This window comes from Pteronotus mesoamericanus, unplaced genomic scaffold, assembly GCF_021234165.1.
Source record: "Pteronotus mesoamericanus isolate MK-2021 breed Mesoamerican mustached bat unplaced genomic scaffold, CSHL_Meso_final scaffold_99, whole genome shotgun sequence".
In the NCBI taxonomy this organism is placed as follows: domain Eukaryota; kingdom Metazoa; phylum Chordata; class Mammalia; order Chiroptera; family Mormoopidae; genus Pteronotus; species Pteronotus mesoamericanus.
In genome coordinates this window covers 15426856-15451263 of record NW_026555330.1, presented here as the reverse complement: position 1 = coordinate 15451263, position 24408 = coordinate 15426856, and the positions used below count along the sequence as shown (strand labels likewise).

The following is a 24408-nucleotide window of genomic DNA, read 5'->3' as shown; positions in this document are numbered from 1 at the left end:
GTCTCCCAGAAGAAAGGCTTAGCCACGGCCTAAACGCGCTATTTGGTTAAACATGTTGGCGTAGGTAGCTAGATATTAATGAAGGAAGGGAGAAAAGAGAATCGGGCATCAAGCCGATGAGATGGGAAGCTGAACCCGACCTGAGGCCTGCTTCACAAAGAAGCCGGGGCTTCACACGCTCCCCAGGGCGCCCTCTGCCCCGGGACCCAATCCCCTAACGCAGCAGGAAGGACCCCGACCCGGGAGCAGTACCACAGCAGGAGAACGTGCTCTGCTGGGCACATGCCCAGCGGAAGGCTCCACGGGCAACGACCGTTCGGGGCGATTTCTTCCTTGCAGGCAGCTAAACGTACCGGGTTTGGTTAATGACACTCGACTTCTTGGCAGTGGGCTGAGCGTGGTCAAGTTCACAAGGTTGCAGCTGTGTCTGCAAAATACCGCTGTACATTTTAAAACTGAAAAAGAACTGCATTTTAGTAAGAGCCGCCCCTCCCTTGAGACCCTCACCCTCACACTTTTCACTGCCAGTCTAGGCCCGGCACCTTTACCACATATTTCCATGTAGACATGTGCTCGTTAAACGGGAATTTCTGGTGCATTGCAATATTTCCTGTGTCCTAAATGTGACATAAGTTTATATTAAATACACGAGCAGAACGTTTTCTCAGCCTTTTCTTTCAAGAATAAGTTGCAATTGCTTTGAACCAAAGGGCAAAGCATGAAGTAACAAAACCTGAAGTGGCAAAGCAAATTTCACAACAGTACGCAGAAGGCCAGCTTTAGGAGGGCTGAGACGTTAATTCATGGATAAAAGACATGGTGGTATAATTTATATGTTCTAGTATTTTTCCTGTATCTGTTAAAAACTTCACCATCCATTTTTATTCCTGTTTGCAATCTACAGCTCATCTTATAAGTCAATGTATCTCTTATTAAAAACATGCTTATTTCCATCTGGGCCTTTGTGTTCCCACTTTGAGGGTGTCCTTGTATATCAAGACGTGTTAGATGGTGTCACTGGAAGAAACCTAGAAGGTTCACATGCCAAAATTCATCTCTTAATTGCAGCATGCAAAAATAAGTAATTGCTTGTTTTCTTTGAAAACAGATCTACTCGCCTGTCGCTGCTGAGTGTATTGGGGGTACTCTGCAGGCTTCGTGGGTCTTCCTTCCCCCCTTAGTACCCCCATTCTTCAGGGCCAGACCCCCTGCTTGTACAGCCCAGAGGGGAACCTGAGAGCTTTAAAAACAGCCCACTTTCTCGCCTTGGGAAAGTGCAAAGTGTGCCCCGCCCCCATCTATGAAAAGAGGGGCTGATAAAGAGCTTCAATGTCTTCAAACCAGATTTAAGTCTCTCACCTGCCACCACCCAGGACTCCTCCGAAACTTGTGAGCCCCCTTCCATCCCTCCCTAACTTCTCCGGGCTGGTCCAGAACCTTGTCCCGGTCCCCAGTTCCTGCGGGTCTGTACGCGGAATTCACAGAGGACCTGTGTTACTTCCCTTGCGAAGAAACAGAATTACCGTGAAAATGTAAGTAGAAAGCACTTCGTTTTTGCCCACAAAAGAAGGTAAACATGTGCCCAACCACCCCTGAGAAAAAGAACTTTCGGGGGCAAAGGAGCGAACAGGTAATTTAGAAGAAAAACAGAAAGTGGTCTCCGACCGCCCTGGACTTCCCTCGGAGTTGGGGGATTTGCAGGCGCCTGGACGCGGTGTCCTTGCAGTTACGGAAAAAATACATGCAGAGCACGAATCCTGAGGCTTCTGGGATTCTTCCCCGGCCAAAACTGGGTGGTTTGGTGCGGGGCATTTTAATATTTCCCCCCTTTTGTGAAGTGGAACAAACACAACTTGGGCGCACCGCGGCGACTCGGAGCCTGCCAGCCAGGAGGGCGGCGGGAGCACCAATCAGCGCGCGCCTGCGCTCTATATATACAGCGGCGGCCCGCGCCGCTCCATCGGCGCTTCGCCACTTGTTTCCAAGTTCCTGATCGCCAGCATGTCGGAGACCGCTCCTGCCGCCCCTGCCGCCGCGCCCCCTGCGGAGAAGGCCCCTGTGAAAAAGAAGGCGGCCAAGAAGTCCGTAGGGGTCCGCCGTAAGGCGTCCGGGCCGCCGGTGTCCGAGCTCATCACCAAGGCCGTGGCCGCCTCCAAGGAGCGCAGCGGCGTGTCGCTGGCCGCTCTCAAGAAGGCGCTGGCGGCCGCGGGCTACGACGTGGAGAAGAACAACAGCCGCATCAAGCTGGGCCTCAAGAGCCTGGTGAGCAAGGGCACCCTGGTGCAGACCAAGGGCACCGGCGCCTCCGGCTCGTTCAAGCTCAACAAGAAGGCGGCCTCCGGCGAGGCCAAGCCCAAGGCCAAGAAGGCGGGCGCGGGCAAGCCTAAGAAGTCTGCTGGGGCCGCCAAGAAGCCCAAGAAGGCGGCGGGGTCAGCCACCCCCAAGAAGAGCGCCAAGAAGACCCCAAAGAAGGCGAAGAAGCCTGCGGCGGCTGCAGGGGCCAAAAAAGTAGCCAAGAGTCCAAAGAAAAAGGCTGCCAAGCCCAAGAAGGTCGCCAAGAGCGCACCCAAGGCTGTTAAGCCCAAGGCCGCCAAACCCAAGGTTGCCAAGCCCAAGAAGGCTGCACCCAAGAAGAAGTAGGTCACATTCTGCTTCTAAAACCCAAAAAGGCTCTTTTCAGAGCCACCACTTAACCTCCGGAAGAGCTGTGCACTCCTGCCCTACTTCCTTCGTTTCTTCCCTTAATTTTACTCTTAAGTTGTTTGAGGTTGGTGCCCACTTCCCCGGAAGACGGCGTTGGGACGGGCACTGCTGTGAGGAGGACCCTCCGGGCCCTTTTCGGCAGCTTTCCCGGCGCTGGCGCGGCGCGGCAGCTTGCGGAAGCGTCCGCGGCGGCCCCACCCCAGACCTGGGGATGGGAAAACTGCCGTTCCCAGCCAGCTGCTCGGGCCAGGAAGTTAAAAGTCCCGCCTGCTCGTGGGTTGGCGCGTTCCTGGAAGCCGTTCTCTTCATTGTGGATTTAATTGGGCAGCAGCCCGTTCTGAGGGTTTTTTTCCTATTGGGCTGGGCTTGCTCTTTCCGCTAGATGTAGAAATACATCTGGCATCGGAGCACTTAACTTGCTCTGGATCGTGTTCCTGGGGGCGTTGGTGGCGTTCTGCCCTTGGAAGAGGGGGGACGGACTCGTTTTCGTGTGCTCTAATTCGCGTCTGTTTAGCCGCAAAAACGCGCATTTGAGCAAAGACTGCCGCGCCGGGGTTCGGCTGCGCAGGGGGGTTTGCCCCTCGTACCCTGTAACTTGGGACATAGGTGTGACAGACCTGAGCGCATCAAAAACAACTTCTCGTCGCCATCTTGTCCTGGCCGGCTGCTCCCCGTACTGTGTTCCTTTAAATCCACCCGGGGAGAGTTTGTTGACTTTACAGAGAGGAGGGGCGGGGCGGGGCGGGGAGGAACCTCGATGGGTAGCCTCCCGTTTGCGCCCTTATAGGGGATCGAACCCGCAATCTTTTAACAGGACTGCGCTCTAACAGCCACCCGGCCGCGACCCGTCCTCCTCTTAGGCATCTGAAAGCTGACGCTTTAGAGGCAACTTCTTGTGTGTGCGCGCGCAACCCAAATGTGTGTACACGATTGAGGACAACGGGTAAACTCTTGGGTGTGTCTTCGAGTGGCGGTGAGGCCAATAAGAGCTTTAGCGTCATTGACATTGAAAGATTGGGGGAATCTTTCGTATTGACAGCGTTTCTCCCGGAGGAAGTCCAGCGGCCTGTGTTTATTATGGCGAATACAGACTTTCTCGAGACAAGTTCCAGAAGCGGGCTCCCGAGGGCCTGCAGCTCCGCTCTTCAGGGCCATAGGAGTTAATCTCCGCACCAGTTTGTGCTGCTGACCCCTGAGTTCATCCGGCCGGCCCCGCCCCGCCCCGCCCCGCCCCACCGGACTGACAGATGTCAATCTTCGTTGTCTTTGTAAGAACTAAGGAAAAGACTTCCCCCGAGCCCTCTGTATTTTAGTGCCCAGTTAGGGAAGTGAATAATATATGGATAATTTTTGTTATATGACTCTGTGCATGTCATAAAACATTTTAGATATGTGTATATGTAGGTAAATTTTCCCCCGAGGCCATTTACTTCCTTTTCCAATTCTGCCTTCCCTTCCCTGCCCACCGACCTCCACCGGAGAGGCCTTTACCTCAGGCTAGACTTCAGGGATAGGTGGACTAATTCTTAGTTTTCTGCTTTGTTCTTTGATCTTCTTGGCCATTCCTAAGGTTCGAGAGCACACTTTTTTAATGTGTTTTTGTTTCCTAAATTTTATATGTATATATAAAAAATTGTTTTTCAAATTTTATATATATGTCACTGTGAAGTACTGTGTGTACCGCTTATATAAACTTTACTGCTTTTATAAACACTTCACTGTTGTGAATATCTGTGTATTATTGTTTTTCAGTACTGTTCACAGCTCTCTTCAATGCTGAGAATTATAACCCACCCAGTAGATACTGCAAATAACAATGGAATGTTAAATAAACTGAGGTGTTCTACTGTGACTTTAATAGTTAAACAACCGATTTACTCTCATTACTCATTTCCAAAATTCTCTGGTTATTTTTTGTTGGGTTACTTGCTTTGCTTTTCCATATGAAGTTTGGGATGTTCCCCACACAGCCACTCAGAAACAGTCAACGCCCTATTGATAGTCTTATTCGCATTGTTGTTTTTATAAATTAAACTCAGGAGATGAGTTTTAGTACTCAAGAACATTTTATATTTTCCATTGTTCAAATATTTTCTACTTTTCTCCAAATATCTCTCTTCCCATGTCTTATCATCATCATTTCCAGCTACTTTACCCTCTTTGTTGCTGTCGTACACGGCACCCTGATATTCTGGATTCCTGGAGGGCCCGTGGAGGGCACTTGGAACACGACCATTAACTGAAGGAACCTGTACGCGAGCTAATTAATCTCTAAGCAGGTCTGTTCATAGCTACATAGCGAAGGAGCAAAGAATCAGATGAAATCAATTTTAAACTGTAATGTGTTAAACCCAATGTGTCAAAAATACCATTAAGATCACCCTGTGAGATTAATTTCCATAGAACCGCCTTTTCATCCGTAGTCGATCCGTTTTCCCATTAAAAATTAATATTCACTATCCACTTTTGTGTTTGTAGTTTAGTGCTGTAGTTTTTTAAGAGTCACCAAGTTGTATAAGCTTTAGGCCTCAGAATGTCTTGATCTCTGTATTATCTTTTTTATATTTGGAATCTTAAAGAAAGTACACTTAACTTGATGTTTTTGTACGTATTAACAGGGGGCATGGGTAAAAGAGGGAAGTTCTACAGCCGTGGATGGAAAATGGGCGCTGTAAGGAATCACGGGCTCCTATGCAAGCACGTCAGAGCGGGTCAGTCACGCCCAGGCAGAGTTTTCAATGAAGGCTTAACTTGTAACCCAGCAAAGAGTTTGGCCACCTGGTGCTGCAGAGGGTCAGTTAATGCAGACACCGTGGTGCGTGGAAAGAACCAGGAACCAGCGGAAACTGGCAGCTTGCCCCGAAGACGCGCCCAACTCCCCACAGTGTAGGGACAAGGGTCTTAGAGAACACAATTCCTGAGTCATCATGAGGAAGAGGTTTGGGGCCATGGGTCTTGGTGACTGGGTAGGGGTGACATAAGAGCACTAAATCGTTACTTCGGGTCCTGAGGTCTGGTTTCGTGTGGAACTGGCCAGGAGGGTCCTGCAGCACTGGGCTCACGAACTGAGACACGGCGTAGGACATGCTGCTCTCTTCCGCTAACAGAACCCCACACGCCGTGGCCCTTAGGGCCTGGGTATCTTTCCTGGCCGCCTGAGTTGCGGGGAAGGGCCAAGGTTTAGGGAGCATGCTGGGAAGAAACTGAACAGAGGTCTGGAGCTACATATTAAACCAAAATTACACATTAAATAAAAACCCTCAGTTTCACTTGGTCACTTTGTAGCTGAAAAGTAGTTACTAGGTTATCTTCAGGAGCATGGTGACAACTACGCTTGTGAATTTCACACATTGTTATTATTATTCCTAATGTCTTTATCACACCCTCTCCCCTAAAGTCTAGCAGGCAATTTGTTTCATGGTTAAGCAGGCTTCCTTCTTGTGGCTGTTGATCCAAGAATGCACACATACATGTATGTAAAATTAAAGATTCTCTGGGCGGTTTTAACTCCCAGGCTTCACCTTACACAAGCGTTGTCCATGCCTTCTGTACACCTAGGTTAACACACTTTTCAAATCCCTCTTCAGACCTCCCCTTCCAACTAGTCACCATGCATAATCTCAACTATTCAGATCCCTGTTTTGCTTTCTTCCATCTCCTTGTAATATTCCCTATTTTCAAATGCGTAAAAGAAATTGCAAACCTGCCCTCCAGGTCATGTGACATCTTGTTCCCTGGCACATGTTGGCAGTTTTGGCAGCGAATAAAAATTATCTACAGGTTTGGAAATTTCTTACGCTGACACATTCAGCACCTTAAATTCTATTGAATTTTGAATTGTTTTATTTTCCCTGCTACATAAATTCACTGGACCTCCTGTTGAATGGTGAGACCAGGTTCTATCACCTGCGCTGCAGTCCTCTTCTAGGTAGACCGCCATTAAACTACGGAGTCAGAAGTGTTTTCGACTGAGAATTGTCTAAAAACTACAGCTGTTTAAGATTTAGCTGCAGGTTGTTACATTAACAGAAGGAGCAGCACGTGGTTAGGAGCCTCTAGGTAGGCATACACACAAAAGTAGCGCATAATTAAACAAAGCAAAGACACTATCGGATATTCCTTTCTTTCCGACAAAATTTCAAGAGACAATTCCTTGAATTGAAATCCTGCTAGAGAAAGCCAACTTTGGCCTTTTTTTGGGTAGTGCATAAATACCATAATAAATCAGAACGCAATTATGTTAAAAAATTGCATACTTGTAGCACCTCTACTTTCAAGAAACTTACTTTTAACGTGCAATATTCTAAATAACAAACTTATTAAAACTGTCTACAGTTGTCCTCTAATTCTAAGAAACTGAGTGGCACAACTCTTTATGTGAGATTGGGTGGCTCTGAAAAGAGCCTTTGGATGGAAATGGCCACTCGCCGAGGGCAGCTCACGCCCGCTCCCCGCGGATGCGGCGCGCCAGCTGGATGTCCTTGGGCATGATGGTGACGCGCTTGGCGTGGATGGCGCACAGGTTGGTGTCCTCGAACAGGCCCACCAGGTACGCCTCGCACGCCTCCTGCAGCGCCATGACGGCCGAGCTCTGAAAGCGCAGGTCCGTCTTGAAGTCCTGCGCGATCTCGCGCACCAGCCGCTGGAACGGCAGCTTGCGGATCAGCAGCTCGGTCGACTTCTGGTAGCGCCGGATCTCGCGCAGCGCCACCGTGCCGGGCCGGTAGCGGTGCGGCTTCTTCACGCCGCCCGTGGCCGGCGCGCTCTTGCGGGCCGCCTTGGTGGCCAGCTGCTTGCGCGGCGCCTTGCCGCCCGTCGACTTGCGCGCCGTCTGCTTGGTGCGAGCCATCCCCACCTCAACGGAGCACTCGGCCGGGGCAACAGGCCGAGCGCGCCCCCTCGCCCGCTATATATAAGGCGAGCCCCGCCCTGATTGGGCCACGCACCTGCCCGTCACGGTGCGCGGTGACGGCATCGGAAGCGGCGGCCATTTCCTCTGCGCGGGAACCTCCGGGGCCCGCACGCCGGAAACGAACTCCTCCCTCGCCCCCTCGCCCCCGCGGCTCGTTCCCTCCCCCTTCTCGCCCCTCCCGTCTGCATGCCTTTTCTTTGCAATGTTCTTTGACTTCTCTCCAGAGAATGTCACGTACGTGTCGCCGTGATATGTTTGCCCGGTGCGACTGTTAAGCTTCTGGCCCCGACCCTGGGCTTTCCTTGGGCTGTTTTGAAAAGCCGCGCGCCAGACGGGATTGGTCAGGGGACGACGCGGGGCAACCCCGCGACAGGGGGCGAGAGGGGCGTTTCACGGCCCCGCCGGCCACGCGCTCGGTTTGCCTCTAGACGCTCGCCTTTGACGGAGCGGAGCGCTGCCCTCCCAGTCACGGTTTCCTGGCGGGTGACCCTGAGGCTCTCAGCCGTACGACTCACTGAACTAGCGGCCAGCCCGGGGGCGGGGGCGGGGTCTGGACCCGACCTCCTCCGCCACTACGTTCACGCCCCCAGGGGCGCTCACGCCCGGACGCCCAGCGGCAGGTGGGCAGTGGCGGCGAGGGCCCTACCCGAGCAGCCGCCGCCACGCGAAGGGAGAGGCAAGCCCTTTTGGTGAGAACGGGGGTGGCTCTGAAAAGAGCCTTTGGTTACGGTCGGGCGAGGTCCCACTGCTGCGGCTTACTTGCCCTTGGCCTTGTGGTGGCTCTCGGTCTTCTTGGGCAGCAGCACGGCCTGGATGTTGGGCAGGACGCCGCCCTGCGCGATGGTCACCTTGCCCAGCAGCTTGTTGAGCTCCTCGTCGTTGCGGATGGCCAGCTGCAGGTGGCGCGGGATGATGCGCGTCTTCTTGTTGTCGCGGGCCGCGTTGCCCGCCAGCTCCAGGATCTCGGCCGTCAGGTACTCCAGCACGGCCGCCAGGTACACGGGCGCGCCGGCCCCGACGCGCTCGGCGTAGTTGCCCTTGCGCAGCAGGCGGTGCACGCGCCCCACCGGGAACTGGAGGCCGGCCCGCGACGAGCGCGTCTTGGCCTTGGCGCGCGCCTTGCCGCCCTGCTTCCCGCGTCCAGACATGGTTCTTAAAAGTGGAAATGCCTTCCGGAAAAAAGCGAACTGAGTGAAAAAGGAGAGCCAGACAAATATTTATACTAACTGGAGGTTGGCATATACAATTTGTTAATGACCAATGGGAACTTAGAGGCGGTCTTTCTAATTTACATATTTGGCGAGGTCGTTGTGGGCTTTTTTTTTTTGGAGTTGTGTTTTTTCCCGTTCCAGTCTAATTCAGTCTGTTGGACCTTTACTTTCAGACTCATAATGGAATCGGTTTGGTTTTCTCTGAATACTATTGTTACACGCAATGCAGCAGTAATGAGCTCTTTCACTTTCCTGACATTTGGTTACTAGTACTTTTCCGGGAATGTGACTCATGATTGTAGAAAAATACTTTAAGGACAATTTCTAAGTAGATCACATATAAGAGGTACTTCTATGCCAGGCGTCCCTTTAGCTTTTTTAGACGTCAGAAAGTAGCGAGAAAGGAAGAGTAATCCTTGTTGTCTCTCAAGTCTCCTTAAACTATTTCAACAATGAAACCGGAGAGGAGGACCGGGGTGATCCTCTGCCTGACCTCGGACAGCATGTCTCCACCTCATTCATTTTTTTATTTACGAGGCTTTCAGGGATCTCCTTGAAGGTATGTAGCCTGAGTGATGTCATTTTAGAGGTTGTGGAAGTGAGGGACCCAGCCTGGTTATTTGCTGTGCCAAAGGAAACCCCGAGTTACCGACACCAAGGACGCTGAGCTCCTGGCCGGAAAGGCCTCTGCCATCATCCCCGGGGGTCCCACCCCTCACCCTCCAGTCCCACGTGGGCACCGCACAGAGGATGCAGCTTATTTCAGGTAGCGCCGTCGTGCCCCATATCCTGTTGCACCTCTATGGTTAGAGGGCTAAAAACACTGAAATTAATGGTCCTTGTCAAAAATCACCTAGTCTGTAATATTTTGGTTACAGTGGCCTGAATATACCAAGAAATAGTTTTGGGTTTTTGTTTTTTTTTTTAATGTGAAGGTTAAGTAGTATCAGCAATTCCCTACTTCTCTACAATGAAATGCAGTAACGAAAATAATTATTAGGACTTTTCTTTATTCATCTGAAAGGAAGACAAAAAGGATGGCCTCACTTACACCACTTTTGTGTATCTGTATGTACAGCCTTCCACAAGGAAAATTTCCGGAAAATCGGTGGCTGAAAATCACCCAGTGAAAAGTCTTGGGTGATGGGATTAAAGTTAAATTCTTTAAAATTACTTGTAGTGGGTATTTTTTTTTCAGATTTTATTTTTATGGAGGGGAAGGGAGGGAGGAAGAGAGGGAGAGAAACATGGATGTAAGAGAGATACATACATAGGTTGACTCTGGCACGCCCACAGCTGGGGACCTGGACAGCAACCCAGGCCTGTGCTGTGACTGGGAATCAAACCAGTGACTTCTCAGTTCGCAGGCCAGCTCTCAGTTCGCTGAGCCACACCAGTTAGGGCTTTAGTAGGTATTAATTTTAAATAATGGGCAGGCTTTGTTTTCCTAGGAACTTAAAACATTTAAATGTGTATATTATTGACCGAAAATGAAAGGACATGAAAAACAAGTTGCTGAGAGACACTGAAGAAAGAACTGAGAAGCCCAGGCCCTCACTTCTGCCAGGAAGCAGGGGCGAGTGCATTCCCTAGGTCTGAACTGCACCTTCTCACCCTGAGCAGGAACCGCCTCTAGACCTCCAGCTTCCTGTCCTTTGGTGGACTTTTTTTTGTTAGTTTCCAGAATTGTGAGTCATCCTCCCTCCAAATTAATAGTTTCCCTATACTTCGTCTGGTTCCAGGAACCTAGAACTCTGCCCAGGCCAGTAGCTCTTTCCCTCTGTCTTCAAATCCAGTTCCTTCTGTCTTCAGACCATCTCCGTTGAGTAGGGCGGAAGACAAAACTTTCTATGACTGTAAGGAGAGGTAGGGATGTAGTCCAGATTATTTTTCTTTAGTTTTCTTCATAACTCTCAGACAGCAGCACCTCGAGAAAATTTGGCTGTTTACCACGGTGTATAAACCCTTGTGTTAGATAGGACAAGGGTCTCTAGGCCTTGTCAGTTTTTATTAAATGGTATTCTTGATAAATGTTAAAATTTACAACAGTATTTTGCTGATGCAGCATTAACCAGATGAGCCTGACCAGTACACAAGAAGATGAGGTTCAGCAAATGCAAATAAGAAATCAACATGCAATTAACCAAGTAGTGAAGATTTATAATTTTTTTCCTGTCTTCTCACTCTTTCCCACTGTAGATCCGCGGTGCACCTTTTTGTCTGGGCATCCTTTTTGTTCTGTTCATTCCTAGTGCCCTTGCAAAACATCTATCAGGTATAACAACATGTGGCGAAAAGTTCTGGCTTTGAGTTTAAGAGGTCTCGTCTTTCATTTCAGCTTGTCATTTAAGAATATAGTTTTAGGTAAAATATCAGATATTAATGAGGAATGAGAGAGAGAAAGACAGAGAGGTTGAAAGTAAGCAGACAGGGAAAGTTACACGTGACTAGATGTGGTGAAAATAATTCCTCCTGGAAAGATCATTTTGAATAGGATAAGAAATAGTTCTACCTGGATCTTCCTCCTTCAGAGGAAGAACACAAGGGTCAATGGTTCTTAAACTGTAGCATGAATTCACTATGAAACAATTTCTCGGGGGTGGGGTGGGGGGGGATGTCTTTTTACAGTCCAAACAACAAGTTATTGCTTTTTAAGACAAGTGTCCTTTTTTACCACTATATTTTGCATAAGCCGAGAAAAAAAAAAATTTTCATCCAGTGGTCCGCAGACGTGTGAGACACTGGAAAAATTAAATTGTAATTTTCATTTATGAGCAGTTTCTTTTTGAAAAATTTAACTTTAAATTTTTTCACACAAAGACACTACCATCTAACACCCACGTAGCCCTCAAAAACCGAAGAAAATACTTTTTTCCTTTTGTAATAAGGAATGCAGAGCTGATTTTTCCACCCCGAAAGCATGCCCACGCCTGACTCCTCCGCCCCAATCAATGGCCTTTCCTGTCGGTTTGGGAATGTCTGTAGAGTCCCAGATTCTATGGAACAAAAATTTACAAAGCAAAACCAGCACCCCTTACTTTCCATGCACGGTTCCCCGCCCCGCCCCCCTGGTGCCCGCCCCCCCCTTGCCCTCCCAGTCAGGGAAGAGGTGGTGCCAAATGGGCAAGGGAGGGAAATAAAAATATTTGTCCCCTTTTAAAGTTGGAGGCCACCCTCACTGACTCTCTAAGGGCTTCTCAGAACTGTCAAAGGCCCAAATTGGAGCCCGGACGTCTGCGATGCCAGGCTAATTCAAACGCATTTTAGATCGACCTTTGCTATTTGTAAAAAATTATAATGCGAAATTTGAGAACACTCCCAGTTCACCTGTGTGCAAAGGGTGCGAGGTATGCCCTATGAAAAAAGTGCCCGAGCCACGCGCGACCTCGCTGGCTGTTTCCTCAATGATCCGGACCAAGGATTTTTGGTCTGGGAAGGAGAACCCGTACCTGCCCCTTGTGCTGCCCAGACCTCCTCTTTGCCCTCCAAAAGCCCAGGATTATATTCCCTTCAGGATTTTTTTACACAGCTGGTAAACTCCAATATTCTCCATCAGAAACGTGAAGGACAGGGAGGTGAAAATTAACCATTTGCAGGTACAGTCTAATGAACACTTCGAGGACAGGGGGACATAGGAAGTGAGGTAAAAATAATGGGAAATAGCCGATTCTTGGGTACAGCACAACAGAGCTGTATTTCAGTTAAAACCAGAAGATCTTTTAGATCGAAGCTGAGCTGAGTTTATTTCAACTATCAATTGCTAGAATTCAGGACTCAATAGAGAACATAGCTAGTTACAAGATGTGCTCAGAAATAGCAGTTACAGATTTCCGTACACAAGGTGAGTGGCTCTGAAAAGAGTCTTTGGAATTGAGTGCCAAAAGCATCACTTGGCGCAGGTGTACTTGGTGACGGCCTTGGTGCCCTCGGACACGGCGTGCTTGGCCAGCTCGCCGGGCAGCAGCAGGCGCACGGCCGTCTGGATCTCCCGCGACGTGATGGTCGAGCGCTTGTTGTAGTGCGCCAGGCGCGACGCCTCGCCCGCGATGCGCTCGAAGATGTCCTTGACGAACGAGTTCATGATGCCCATGGCCTTGGACGAGATGCCCGTGTCAGGGCGCACCTGCTTCAGCGCTTTGTACATATAGATAAAATAGCTTTCCTTCCTGCTGCGCTTATGTTTTCCCTTGTCTTTCTATCGCGCCTTATTAATGGCCTTCTTGGAGCCTTTCTTTGGAGCTGGAGCAGATTTAGAAGACTCGGGCATTACTTCTGCTGTAAACTGTAGAACTGATCCTCAAAATTCCCGAAATAAAAATTAGGATGAAGAGCTCCGAGCTCCTTAAACACGTGTTTCATTATGTAAATAAAGACTGGACGGTTCTCTTTTCTGATTGGCTACACCCTGCCGTGGCTCAAGAAAGAGCTGTCTATGCAAATAAGGAACTCATACTTGTTTTCTACTGGACACAATATATTAACCAATCAGATTGCTGATTGCTCCATCCAAGAAGTATCTATAATAATGTTTCTTCAGCTTAGTACACACATGTTGGCTGCCTATTGCCTGCAGCTTTTGGGGCCATATTTAAGTAGACTGTTATGTCTGGACGCGGGAAGCAGGGCGGCAAGGCGCGCGCCAAGGCCAAGACGCGCTCGTCGCGGGCCGGCCTCCAGTTCCCGGTGGGGCGCGTGCACCGCCTGCTGCGCAAGGGCAACTACGCCGAGCGCGTCGGGGCCGGCGCGCCCGTGTACCTGGCGGCCGTGCTGGAGTACCTGACGGCCGAGATCCTGGAGCTGGCGGGCAACGCGGCCCGCGACAACAAGAAGACGCGCATCATCCCGCGCCACCTGCAGCTGGCCATCCGCAACGACGAGGAGCTCAACAAGCTGCTGGGCAAGGTGACCATCGCGCAGGGCGGCGTCCTGCCCAACATCCAGGCCGTGCTGCTGCCCAAGAAGACCGAGAGCCACCACAAGGCCAAGGGCAAGTAAGCCGCAGCAGTGGGACCTCGCCCGACCGTAACCAAAGGCTCTTTTCAGAGCCACCCCCGTTCTCACCAAAAGGGCTTGCCTCTCCCTTCGCGTGGCGGCGGCTGCTCGGGTAGGGCCCTCGCCGCCACTGCCCACCTGCCGCTGGGCGTCCGGGCGTGAGCGCCCCTGGGGGCGTGAACGTAGTGGCGGAGGAGGTCGGGTCCAGACCCCGCCCCCCGCCCCCGGGCTGGCCGTTAGTTCAGTGAGTCGTACGGCTGAGAGCCTCAGGGTCACCCGCCAGGAAACCGTGACTGGGAGGGCAGCGCTCCGCTCCGTCAAAGGCGAGCGTCTAGAGGCAAACCGAGCGCGTGGCCGGCGGGGCCGTGAAACCCCCCTCTCGCCCCCTGTCGCGGGGTTGCCCCGCGTCGTCCCCTGACCAATCCCGTCTGGCGCGCGGCTTTTCAAAACAGCCCAAGGAAAGCCCAGGGTCGGGGCCAGAAGCTTAACAGTCGCACCGGGCAAACATATCACGGCGACACGTACGTGACATTCTCTGGAGAGAAGTCAAAGAACATTGCAAAGAAAAGGCATGCAGACGGGAGGGGCGAGAAGGGGGAGGGAACGAGCCGCGGGGGCGAGGGGGCGAGGGAGGAGTTCGTTTCCGGCGTGCGGGCCCCGGAGGTTCCCGCGCAGAGGAAATGGCCGCCGCTTCCGATGCCGTCACCGCGCACCGTGACGGGCAGGTGCGTGGCCCAATCAGGGCGGGGCTCGCCTTATATATAGCGGGCGAGGGGGCGCGCTCGGCCTGTTGCCCCGGCCGAGTGCTCCGTTGAGGTGGGGATGGCTCGCACCAAGCAGACGGCGCGCAAGTCGACGGGCGGCAAGGCGCCGCGCAAGCAGCTGGCCACCAAGGCGGCCCGCAAGAGCGCGCCGGCCACGGGCGGCGTGAAGAAGCCGCACCGCTACCGGCCCGGCACGGTGGCGCTGCGCGAGATCCGGCGCTACCAGAAGTCGACCGAGCTGCTGATCCGCAAGCTGCCGTTCCAGCGGCTGGTGCGCGAGATCGCGCAGGACTTCAAGACGGACCTGCGCTTCCAGAGCTCGGCCGTCATGGCGCTGCAGGAGGCGTGCGAGGCGTACCTGGTGGGCCTGTTCGAGGACACCAACCTGTGCGCCATCCACGCCAAGCGCGTCACCATCATGCCCAAGGACATCCAGCTGGCGCGCCGCATCCGCGGGGAGCGGGCGTGAGCTGTCACTCTACCTTGCGTTAGCCTTGCATCCAAAGGCTCTTTTCAGAGCCACTCACACTTTCAACTTTAAGGGCTGTAAGTGTGGTATGTTCAGAACAACATGCTGCAGGTTGTAGAAATTTTGTCAGTAAATTGCTTCGCTTGTACCTATTGAATTGCATATCCTTCTGCTAGTGTTTCCCATTTCTCAGCCAGCTTTATTTCTGAAGCAATTCCTTTAGCAGAGCGCGATGATCCTGTGAGTGACATCTGAAGTGAATGACAGGTAAACCAGGTAAGATTACACAGCTTTTTTTTTAACGTCTTTGTACACAATCTGCACCCTACTGGGAAGTTGACATTTTTTCAGTAAACCAGAATGCTTTTCAGTGGTGAAGCTGAATATCCTGCCTTTTCTGAAGTTCTGAGTTAGTAAATTTCCCACTTTTTTCCAAATCCAAGTTTTAAAGTATCTCTAGAGAACCCACGAATTTTGTATTTAGTATGGTAACAAGAGGGAGCTCCTAATCCAGTGCGATTGGTTACGAGGTTTTTCGGTCAATGTTTCTGCACTTCAGTAACATCAATGCCCAGACGAGAAACCCAAAATCTGCTGCTCCCAAGTTTATTCAACAAAAACTACAGACTTGCTTGAGTAAGTACCAGGTGCAGGACCCACCCAAAATTCAGATTCAGAACACCTAACTTGCGCGAAGTTACCGTAATTCAAGTGCTTGAAAAACCAGGTATTAGCCCCTGGCAGTTTACATTCTTTCTTCCTCCATTATTTAAATGTAGATCATCAATTTGTTCAAAGCACACTCTACATGCTGGTGTTACATTGGGAATGCTATGAAATCTCTTTTAGTCCTGTCTGTATTATAAATATTGTGTATTTGAAACAAGTCGGGACGCTAGGAATTGGCTATATAAGCCATCTAGCTTACAGTACAAATGATTAACAAATATTTACTCTTTTAATGGAGGCCACTCAGCTTAACAAACATGCCCAATAGCTTCAGAGCAGCAGTTCACTGGTTCTAAACCCAAAGTTTAGTTGGGTTCCTTGCAACTTTTTTCTCCCCCCCGCCCACATTTCTTTGTTTTTGGGGTTTGGGCTTCTTGCAATTCCAAAATGGAAATGACCTAGGAATATCCATAGGATGGATAAATCTTTAAACCCGTACACATAAAACAGGTGATGTCTTTTGTATGCACAATAGGCTTTCTCTTGTTCTGAATGTCTCATTTTGTAAATACCAGAAAATCTCCCAACTGCATGTACACATGAGGTTTTACACGCAGGGCGGGGACTAAGGGCCGATTTCCGCCTTTTCAGGTCCTTTTCACACCAGCTCCGCCCAGTTGTTACTTAAGAGGCTCCAGGAACGAGTGCTGAGGACAAACGTCGCAGCGTGCCATAATCTACCATGTCAGGGCGCGGGAAAGGCGGCAAGGGCCTCGGGAAGGGCGGCGCCAAGCGCCACCGCAAGGTGCTGCGCGACAACATCCAGGGCATCACCAAGCCCGCCATCCGGCGCCTGGCGCGGCGCGGCGGCGTCAAGCGCATCTCCGGGCTCATCTACGAGGAGACGCGCGGGGTGCTCAAGGTCTTCCTGGAGAACGTGATCCGGGACGCCGTCACCTACACGGAGCACGCCAAGCGCAAGACGGTCACGGCCATGGACGTGGTCTACGCGCTCAAGCGCCAGGGCCGCACCCTCTACGGCTTCGGCGGCTGAGTCTCTTTTCCACTAATCATCTCCTGCAGCAAAAGCAAAGGCCCTTTTCAGGGCCACCCACTCCTTCTCGGGAAGAGCTGTTAAAAACTTAGGCAAGCCACCATTGTATGTGCTGGTCAGTTTTGTAGTTACGTATGAACAGGATTAAGGAAAGTAAAGGCAGTATTAAGTCTGATACCCGTAAAGCCAGGTAGCCCTCTCAAGCCAAGCTTGTGTTTTCCCCATCCTGAGCTGACTGCACTCACGTAGGGAGAAATGCTCCAAATCAAAAAGTGAGAGGAGAAACGAGTACGTAAGGAACTTTGTAAAAGATGTATATTGTTAAAATTGCTTGATTTATTAATCTGAGGAGATTCATATTGTATTTCAGTGATCCGTGGGGAAAAAGGCGGGGCGGGGGGACAAGTTTAGGGTTCACAGGAGCCATTGTTGGAAGCCGGTGAAGGCGGGAGAAAACCCATTCACACAGGCGGGGAGGCTCTCCGGTCTCAGGAAGTTAGAGACCTGAAATTTAAAGCTGACTCCTTAATCTAGGCCCGGGATTTTCATCATCCTTCATCTCACGGCACACATAAACAAATTGCCAATGTTTTGTGGAACACCAAAAAATAGATTTTGGCCGTCTGACAAAAGGAAAAGCTGTAATTTTTAATTATTTACACTGGATGCTATTGTGTTTGCTTTTTTTTTTTTTTTTTTTAATCTAAGGGAGAAGAGGTCAATGTCCTAACTATTCATTATTGCATGTTTTCGGGGGGGAAATATATTTTTCCCCATGGACATGTGCTTTATCTGGGACTGTTGGGTGCTCGGGTTAGCTAGGACTGGTGGGTAGTTGAGAGGGGCTTCTCCACCTGCTTTTTAATTTAGTGCATGTTCCCTGGAGATTAGGATGAGTGAGAACACGTGTGGAAGTGAGAGGAGCAAAGGGGCAGTCAGGGAGCGGACACTTTCCTAGAGAAGGAAGCCAGGACCAGGTTATGGGGGCGGGCGGGGTGAGGAGGTGCCCTCCATGCTGAGAGGATGTGGAGAAGAATGGCGCCCTCCGCCTTTGGCCCTTTGCCTATGAGAAAGGCTCGCTCAGCCTGCCCTTCACTCCCAGCCGGAATGAGGGGGTCAGGAAGCCAGGGTGCAACCGGGAGAGCCATCGAGCCCTTCACCCCGCTCCAGACCCTCTGCCCTACCCCCACCCACCACGCCGGCTCCTCGCAGGAGGTTGCAACTCTTGGCTCCATCCTTGGGTATCTAGTCTTCCTTCCGATTCCTTCGATCTGGCCATCCTGACAGTTGATGGGACCCCTGCCTATGGCCACGGCCAAGGGAGGCCCCTGTGGCCACGCTGCGTTCAGAGGATCGGGACGAGCACTTTAGGACGGGTCCCGCCTGCTTGGCCAACACTGTGCCCTGCTTAGGTGTAAACAGGGATAAGCCGCCGCTGAGACTGCTCCCTCAGTGTGGCCAGGTCTGTCCGCATGGCTCGGCTGCAGCCAAGCAGGATAACCTTGGCATTGGGGCAAAACTCGCGAGTCTCCCCCTTGCCATTCCCTGAGGACAATGTCCCGTGTTTCCGGTCGTTTCATGGTGAAGCAGAAGAGCACACCCTCCGAATCACGCTACGGCAGGGTCAGCGCCCTCACTGTAAGGAGCTCAACTGTCCCTCTTATTGGGCTCAGTGCAGCGCTTGCCTAGCGCAAAGCTCGCGGTGTAGTTCTCAAGTCCCTGGCGCCCCTGGTGAACACAAACAGCCTCGCCGTGTCGCCGGACTCCGCGCGCCCGGCCACCAAGATCTAGCAGCAGACGCTCGGCCCCTCCACGGTCCCGGCTCCGCGCCGCCCCCCGAGCAGCTGCTCCCCTGGGCCTCGCTGCCGTCTCCCCCGCCGCCGCTGCGGCAGTCGCTCGGGCTACTGACGCCGGCGTCTCGTGGACCCGCGCCGAGTGCCCATCGCGACCTGCCCCATCTGCTCCGTCCCCAGCCGCTTAAAATTCTAGATACGGGGCTTGAAAATCGTTGGTTTACTCAATGTCATGAGGAAACTGCTTAGTGTCAGGTTTAAGGAGGGGCCCGACCTAAGAATGGACGTAAGCAAGACCGATTAATTACATCTATATCTACACCCACCTGGTTGGTTGGGGGACGGGAAGCGGCGACACGCAGCCCGAAGCCTGGCGGGGGGGGGGGGGGGATACGGGTAAGTCCAAAGTATGTCCATCCTTCGTGACGTCCCCCAGAGTAAATATACCAAAAACACTCACATTTTTACTGAAAATGTGATCGATTTCGCCTCCCGGGAGAGGCTAGCTGCACCCTCGCACCCGTTCAGTCGCAGAAATATTTACTGAATCCCCTGAAACAGGTCCGCGGCGCTCCCAGGGTTCCGCGTCCTTTCACAGTGGACAAATGGCAAGAAGTCCCTGTCAGGGGGGAAAAAACACTAGGGACTCCGGGGCTTTGTTTTCCAGTGACAGTCCGGAACTGGCAAGGACCTCTCCTTTGCTTCCTGCAGCCGATCACCTTCAGAAGCGCCGGCTCCCTCCCCATGGGCCGAGGTGCCCAGCTCGTGGGTCCCTGCGCACTGAGGCCTGTCCTGAAGTGACCACCACCCGGTCTGCGGCTACTACTTAAAGGTTAAGACCCCGCTGCCATCAAACCCAGTAATGCCGTTTGCAGGACCACCAGAGCGCGAAAGGCGCGCACAGCTCTTCCGAAGGAGTGGGCGGCCCTTAAAAGGGCCTTTAATGAAGACAATATCAGGTGGGTAAGTGGGCGCCTCAGCCGCCGAAGCCGTAGAGGGTGCGGCCCTGGCGCTTGAGCGCGTAGACCACGTCCATGGCCGTGACCGTCTTGCGCTTGGCGTGCTCCGTGTAGGTGACGGCGTCCCGGATCACGTTCTCCAGGAAGACCTTCAGCACCCCGCGCGTCTCCTCGTAGATGAGCCCGGAGATGCGCTTCACGCCGCCGCGCCGCGCCAGGCGCCGGATGGCGGGCTTGGTGATGCCCTGGATGTTGTCGCGCAGCACCTTGCGGTGGCGCTTGGCGCCGCCCTTCCCGAGGCCCTTGCCGCCTTTCCCGCGTCCAGACATTGCTTTGCAAGCAGAGAACTAAAAGCAACTGACAACGCAGTAGAGAGCCGGTTCTTATATAATCACCTTTCTCCCTTAACCGCCCCCTCTCCCAGCAGCCGTAGAGATTGGACAGCGCTCAGGCGGGAGATGTGACGTCATATCCCCTCCCTTAACCCCTCCTCCAAGCCCGGGAACTGGCGGGTAAGGAGGGGTCAGAGCCCAGCTTGAAAACGCATTGGTTGGTTTTTCTTAATTTTAACTATTTAAGAGAAAGTAGGCTGAGTCAACTCAAGATTCCCAAAACTTATAGGCAGGAGGAATACATAAAAAAGCAAAAGGATAATTCCAGGGCAAGGCTTGGTAACCATAAAAATACAAAGATCAAAGGTAGAAATAAAAGTCGAGCAGTTTGTAGTAAATGACAGACGGGTGTAATGTTTTACTTGAGACGGTAGCAACTATTGCAATACGTTGTCTTCTCTCTCACTCCTTCACTTGCTTCCTATTGACTTTGTGTTGTTTTAAAGGGCAGCTTGTTCGACTCACCAGGTATTTATATAAGTCATTACACACTCAAGCGCTAAGTGTATTTTAACTGCGAAGTACTACGTCCTTCCAGCTCTCCTTAAAAACGTGGGTGGCTCTGAAAAGAGCCATTGGGAGAATGAGTAGGTGATCTTGAACCTTAGGCCCTCTCCCCGCGGATGCGGCGCGCCAGCTGGATGTCCTTGGGCATGATGGTGACGCGCTTGGCGTGGATGGCGCACAGGTTGGTGTCCTCGAACAGGCCCACCAGGTACGCCTCGCACGCCTCCTGCAGCGCCATGACGGCCGAGCTCTGGAAGCGCAGGTCCGTCTTGAAGTCCTGCGCGATCTCGCGCACCAGCCGCTGGAACGGCAGCTTGCGGATCAGCAGCTCGGTCGACTTCTGGTAGCGCCGGATCTCGCGCAGCGCCACCGTGCCGGGCCGGTAGCGGTGCGGCTTCTTCACGCCGCCCGTGGCCGGCGCGCTCTTGCGGGCCGCCTTGGTGGCCAGCTGCTTGCGCGGCGCCTTGCCGCCCGTCGACTTGCGCGCCGTCTGCTTGGTACGAGCCATGTTAAGGAATAGACAGTAGACACCAAACACGGGAGCTAACTTTGTCGTCCAGAAGCTCCGCTCTTATTTATTGGACCTGAGGTGTAGTGATTGGATGAGAGAAATGTGAAGCTATGACGTTACAGGCTCTGATTGGTGCATCTTTAATATTTCGCACAACCGTGCAGTTTTATTGACTACCCCCATGTTCCATTGACTAACCCCGTTTTTCATTGGCTGTTCCAATTTTTTACTTTTGTTCTCTTCCTTAGCCCTTCCAATTATCATATTCCGAATGCAATGCGTTGAGCATTATATTCTAGTACAACTGAAAGCATTAGGCTCAGTGGTACCATAGTTTGTCAATTCTGTTATATTTTAGTTCTTAGGGATGGTGTCTGGAGGGAATATTGCCACCCAGCAATACCTGTATGTAATACCTGTATTACATACTGTCCACACTACCTACTGCAGACCCAGAATCACGTGACAAATTTCTATAACCTTTTGAATAACGAGATCCGTTTTCCAAGGGGGTGTCCAACCTGCAGTCAGCCTTGGGTGGCCCTGAATTCAGCCCAATACAAAGTTGTAGTTTTACCTAAAACATTTTTAGGTTGTGTGTGCGTGTGCGCGCGCGCTCTCGTGTTGCAGTGTTTAATGTATAGCCAAAGACATTTTTTCCCATGTGGCCTAGAGATACCGTAAGATTGGACACCCCGGTTGACTGAGGGACTTCTTTGTAAACTACAAGACATAATCTCAAGTAAATCACAGTGGCTCAGAGAAATATTCCCTGTAATCAGGCCCATTTCTTAGAGGTTTATTGTCTGAGTCCTACACTTCCAATTTTCTGAAATTCGCGTTTCCTGAGTCCTAGAGCAGTTTGCCCGGGGCAGGCTGTCACTGTGACGCTGTCGAGCATCAAGGCTAAACAGAGAGCTAGCTGCTGACCCAATCACTGGATGCCAGACCCTAGGGATGACTACTTAAGATTTCGAAGACACCATAGTTATTAAAAATTTTTTGTACCTTGAAGGACGTGAATGTGGCTCTTTTATACTGCGATAAAGTAGATCAGATTTTACAATTTGGTTGAGTCCATTATGCCGAGCAGCCATTAAGAAAGCAGACCTAGCGTCCCTCATTTGTTGATTTATAGGCTTCCTGACTAAGGGACTTACAAGAGGCAAAACCCAGTATTTTTATAAGAAACTTTTCAATCTAGTGTTTTTGTTTTTAAAGGCTGCATTTGATTCGATGCCTTGTTTATTACCTCAAATATGTACCTACACCTTTCTAACAATATTCACATGAGAAACCCTCCAATCTTGAAGATTTAAACCTGTCACTATATTTGACTGTCCTTCAAACTAAGACACGTGGTCCCAATTGTCCTCTTTCAAATTCTGAGTCAGCAATTTCGTGATGCATTTTAAAAACATAAAGTCCCCAGAAAATGCGAGGGAGGAAAAAGTGGTTAGAGAGGATAGAGGCGAAGTATTCGGTACCGTGGTATTAGCGAACTCCCTCAACTAATGAGCTTTGGCGTCGCTGAAGAAACCAGGAGAACCCAGCTACCGGCCCGGCGGACTTGTTTGAGAACCGCAGCCCAGCGCGGGAACGTGACGTCACCGTCTTCCTCTCTTGCCGCTGGGGGGCGGTTTGCTTGCTAGTATTGCTAGTGAATTTAAGTGCTTCCGAAGCCACAAAAAAAAGACGAGGAAACTTGCTCTAAATATCACGCTCTAAATGTCACGCTCTCAAACCCCCGCACAGTGCCCGTAGGGGTACTGTGCTTCGGTAATGACTCGGATGCTCGGTTTTGAGTTTCGCAAATCTTTTGAATAAACATTGCTGACAGCAAACCCTGGTCATACACGTTAGCATCTGTTTGGAGTACGTTGTAAGGATTAAAAGGCGTAGGACAGTCGTGAAGTGTATTGGACTGCAAAAATAAGTCGTAATTACAAAAACGTTGTACATCAGGTTGTCTCCACGTCCAACCTGAGCGTTAGTTGCGGTGTTAGCGAGCTCTGGTGTTCTCTCTGATTCTCTTTTGACCAAATGCCGGTCATGCCTACGTTCGGCGTCGCGGGGAAAAGCAATGGTATTGATGAGAAGTGAGCCCACACCCCGCTCTTTGTTCTCCCCTCCCAGCAATTCCAAACCGTCCCTTATACTTTTTTTTGCCGGATTACAATGTCCCTAAGAACGCTTCCTCTAGGCGAAGTTTCAGGTGAAGCCCTTGGGACTCATGTGACCGCCTCATTTACAAAAGGACCCCACCCCAACCCATGAAAAGAGCTTTAAAAAAAGAGAAAAGGAAAAACGGTAGCGCGCCGTGACGTTGATGGGCGGCAGGGCCCGGCCTTCCCCTGTATTTTTTTCTTGTATTTTTTTTTTTCTCGGTAGTGACAGGATACTGTCCTAGAGCCTGGGCGCGAGACAGAGACCTGGAACCCGAGGCCAGGGAGCCCGGGCGGCTTTCGGAGCCGCGGAGGAGCAAGGCGCGCCCGCGGCGGCAGGGGGCGCGGCTGCCGCGCGCACCAATCACAGAGCGGCCCTGCCTTATAAATACGAGGCGCCCGGGACTGCAGCGTTTTCCTGCCAGTCAGGTTTCTCGAATTGACATATTTCTTTACTGCTGTCGCTATGTCCGAGACCGCGCCACCAGTCCCTGTTCCGTCTGCCTCCACTGCCCCGGAGAAGCCTGCAGCCGGCAAGAAAGCGAAGAAGCCGGCGAAGGCCGCGGCAGCCGCCAAGAAGAAGCCCGCGGGACCCTCTGTTTCCGAGCTGTTGGTCCAGGCTGTCTCCACCTCCAAGGAGCGCAGCGGCGTGTCGCTGGCCGCGCTCAAGAAGGCGCTGGCGGCCGCGGGCTACGACGTGGACAAGAACAACAGCCGCATCAAGCTGGGCCTCAAGAGCCTGGTGAGCAAGGGCACCCTGGTGCAGACCAAGGGCACCGGCGCCTCGGGCTCGTTCAAGCTCAACAAGAAGGCGGCCTCCGGCGAGGCCAAGCCCAGCGCCGCCAAGGGGGCGGCGAAACCCAAAGCAACAGGCGCCTCCAAGAAACCTAAGAAGACCACTGTCGCGGCTGCTAAAAAAGCTGTCAAAACGCCAAAGAAGGCCAGAAAACCGGCAGTGGCCAAGAAGCCCTCCAAGAGCCCTAAGAAGCCCAAGGCTGTGAAGCCCAAGAAAGTAGCTAAGAGTCCCGCCAAAAGCAAGGCTGTGAAACCCAAAGCGGCCAAGGCTAAGGTGACCAAGCCAAAGACCGCTGCCAAGCCCAAGAAGGCAGCACCCAAGAAAAAGTAGGAGTTCCTGTTGGAACCTTGTTCCAAGAACCCAACGGCTCTTTTAAGAGCCACCAACATCTCTTGGAAAGGAGCTTTTAAGTACACAAGGTTCTGGCCTGTGGGTATTTTTTACCCCCCTCTTACATGATAATCTCTTCCACATCAGAACTGCCAATAATTAAAATTCCCATTGGGGACCC

General features: G+C 51.6%; 5 protein-coding genes and 2 pseudogenes across 5 annotated transcripts; 4 read left to right on the top strand and 3 right to left on the bottom strand.

The window, feature by feature from the left end:
* The first annotated feature begins 1964 nt into the window (after positions 1-1964).
* H1-2 (H1.2 linker histone, cluster member) lies at positions 1965-5176 on the top strand. The gene has a single exon (XM_054564835.1). The coding sequence runs from the start codon at positions 2002-2004 to the stop codon at positions 2638-2640; it is 639 nt and encodes a 212-aa protein (XP_054420810.1). The 5' UTR covers positions 1965-2001; the 3' UTR covers positions 2641-5176.
* Positions 5177-8337: 3161 nt separating this feature from the next.
* Positions 8338-8799, bottom strand: LOC129063778 (histone H2A type 1). The gene has a single exon (XM_054564844.1). It carries the CDS (start codon positions 8761-8763, stop codon positions 8371-8373), a length of 393 nt encoding a protein of 130 aa, XP_054420819.1. The 5' UTR covers positions 8764-8799; the 3' UTR covers positions 8338-8370.
* A 3823-nt stretch (positions 8800-12622) lies between these two features.
* Positions 12623-13591, bottom strand: LOC129063797 (histone H2B type 1-B-like; annotated as a pseudogene).
* On the top strand, positions 13426-13867 carry LOC129063779 (histone H2A type 1). The gene has a single exon (XM_054564846.1). It carries the CDS (start codon positions 13429-13431, stop codon positions 13819-13821), a length of 393 nt encoding a protein of 130 aa, XP_054420821.1. The 5' UTR covers positions 13426-13428; the 3' UTR covers positions 13822-13867.
* Positions 13868-14608: 741 nt separating this feature from the next.
* On the top strand, positions 14609-17165 carry LOC129063812 (histone H3.1-like; annotated as a pseudogene).
* A 2322-nt stretch (positions 17166-19487) lies between these two features.
* Positions 19488-19908, bottom strand: LOC129063805 (histone H4). Its single transcript, XM_054564870.1, has one exon. The coding sequence runs from the start codon at positions 19853-19855 to the stop codon at positions 19544-19546; it is 312 nt and encodes a 103-aa protein (XP_054420845.1). The 5' UTR covers positions 19856-19908; the 3' UTR covers positions 19488-19543.
* Positions 19909-23567: 3659 nt separating this feature from the next.
* H1-1 (H1.1 linker histone, cluster member) lies at positions 23568-24227 on the top strand. Its single transcript, XM_054564833.1, has one exon. It carries the CDS (start codon positions 23568-23570, stop codon positions 24225-24227), a length of 660 nt encoding a protein of 219 aa, XP_054420808.1.
* Positions 24228-24408: the final 181 nt, after the last annotated feature.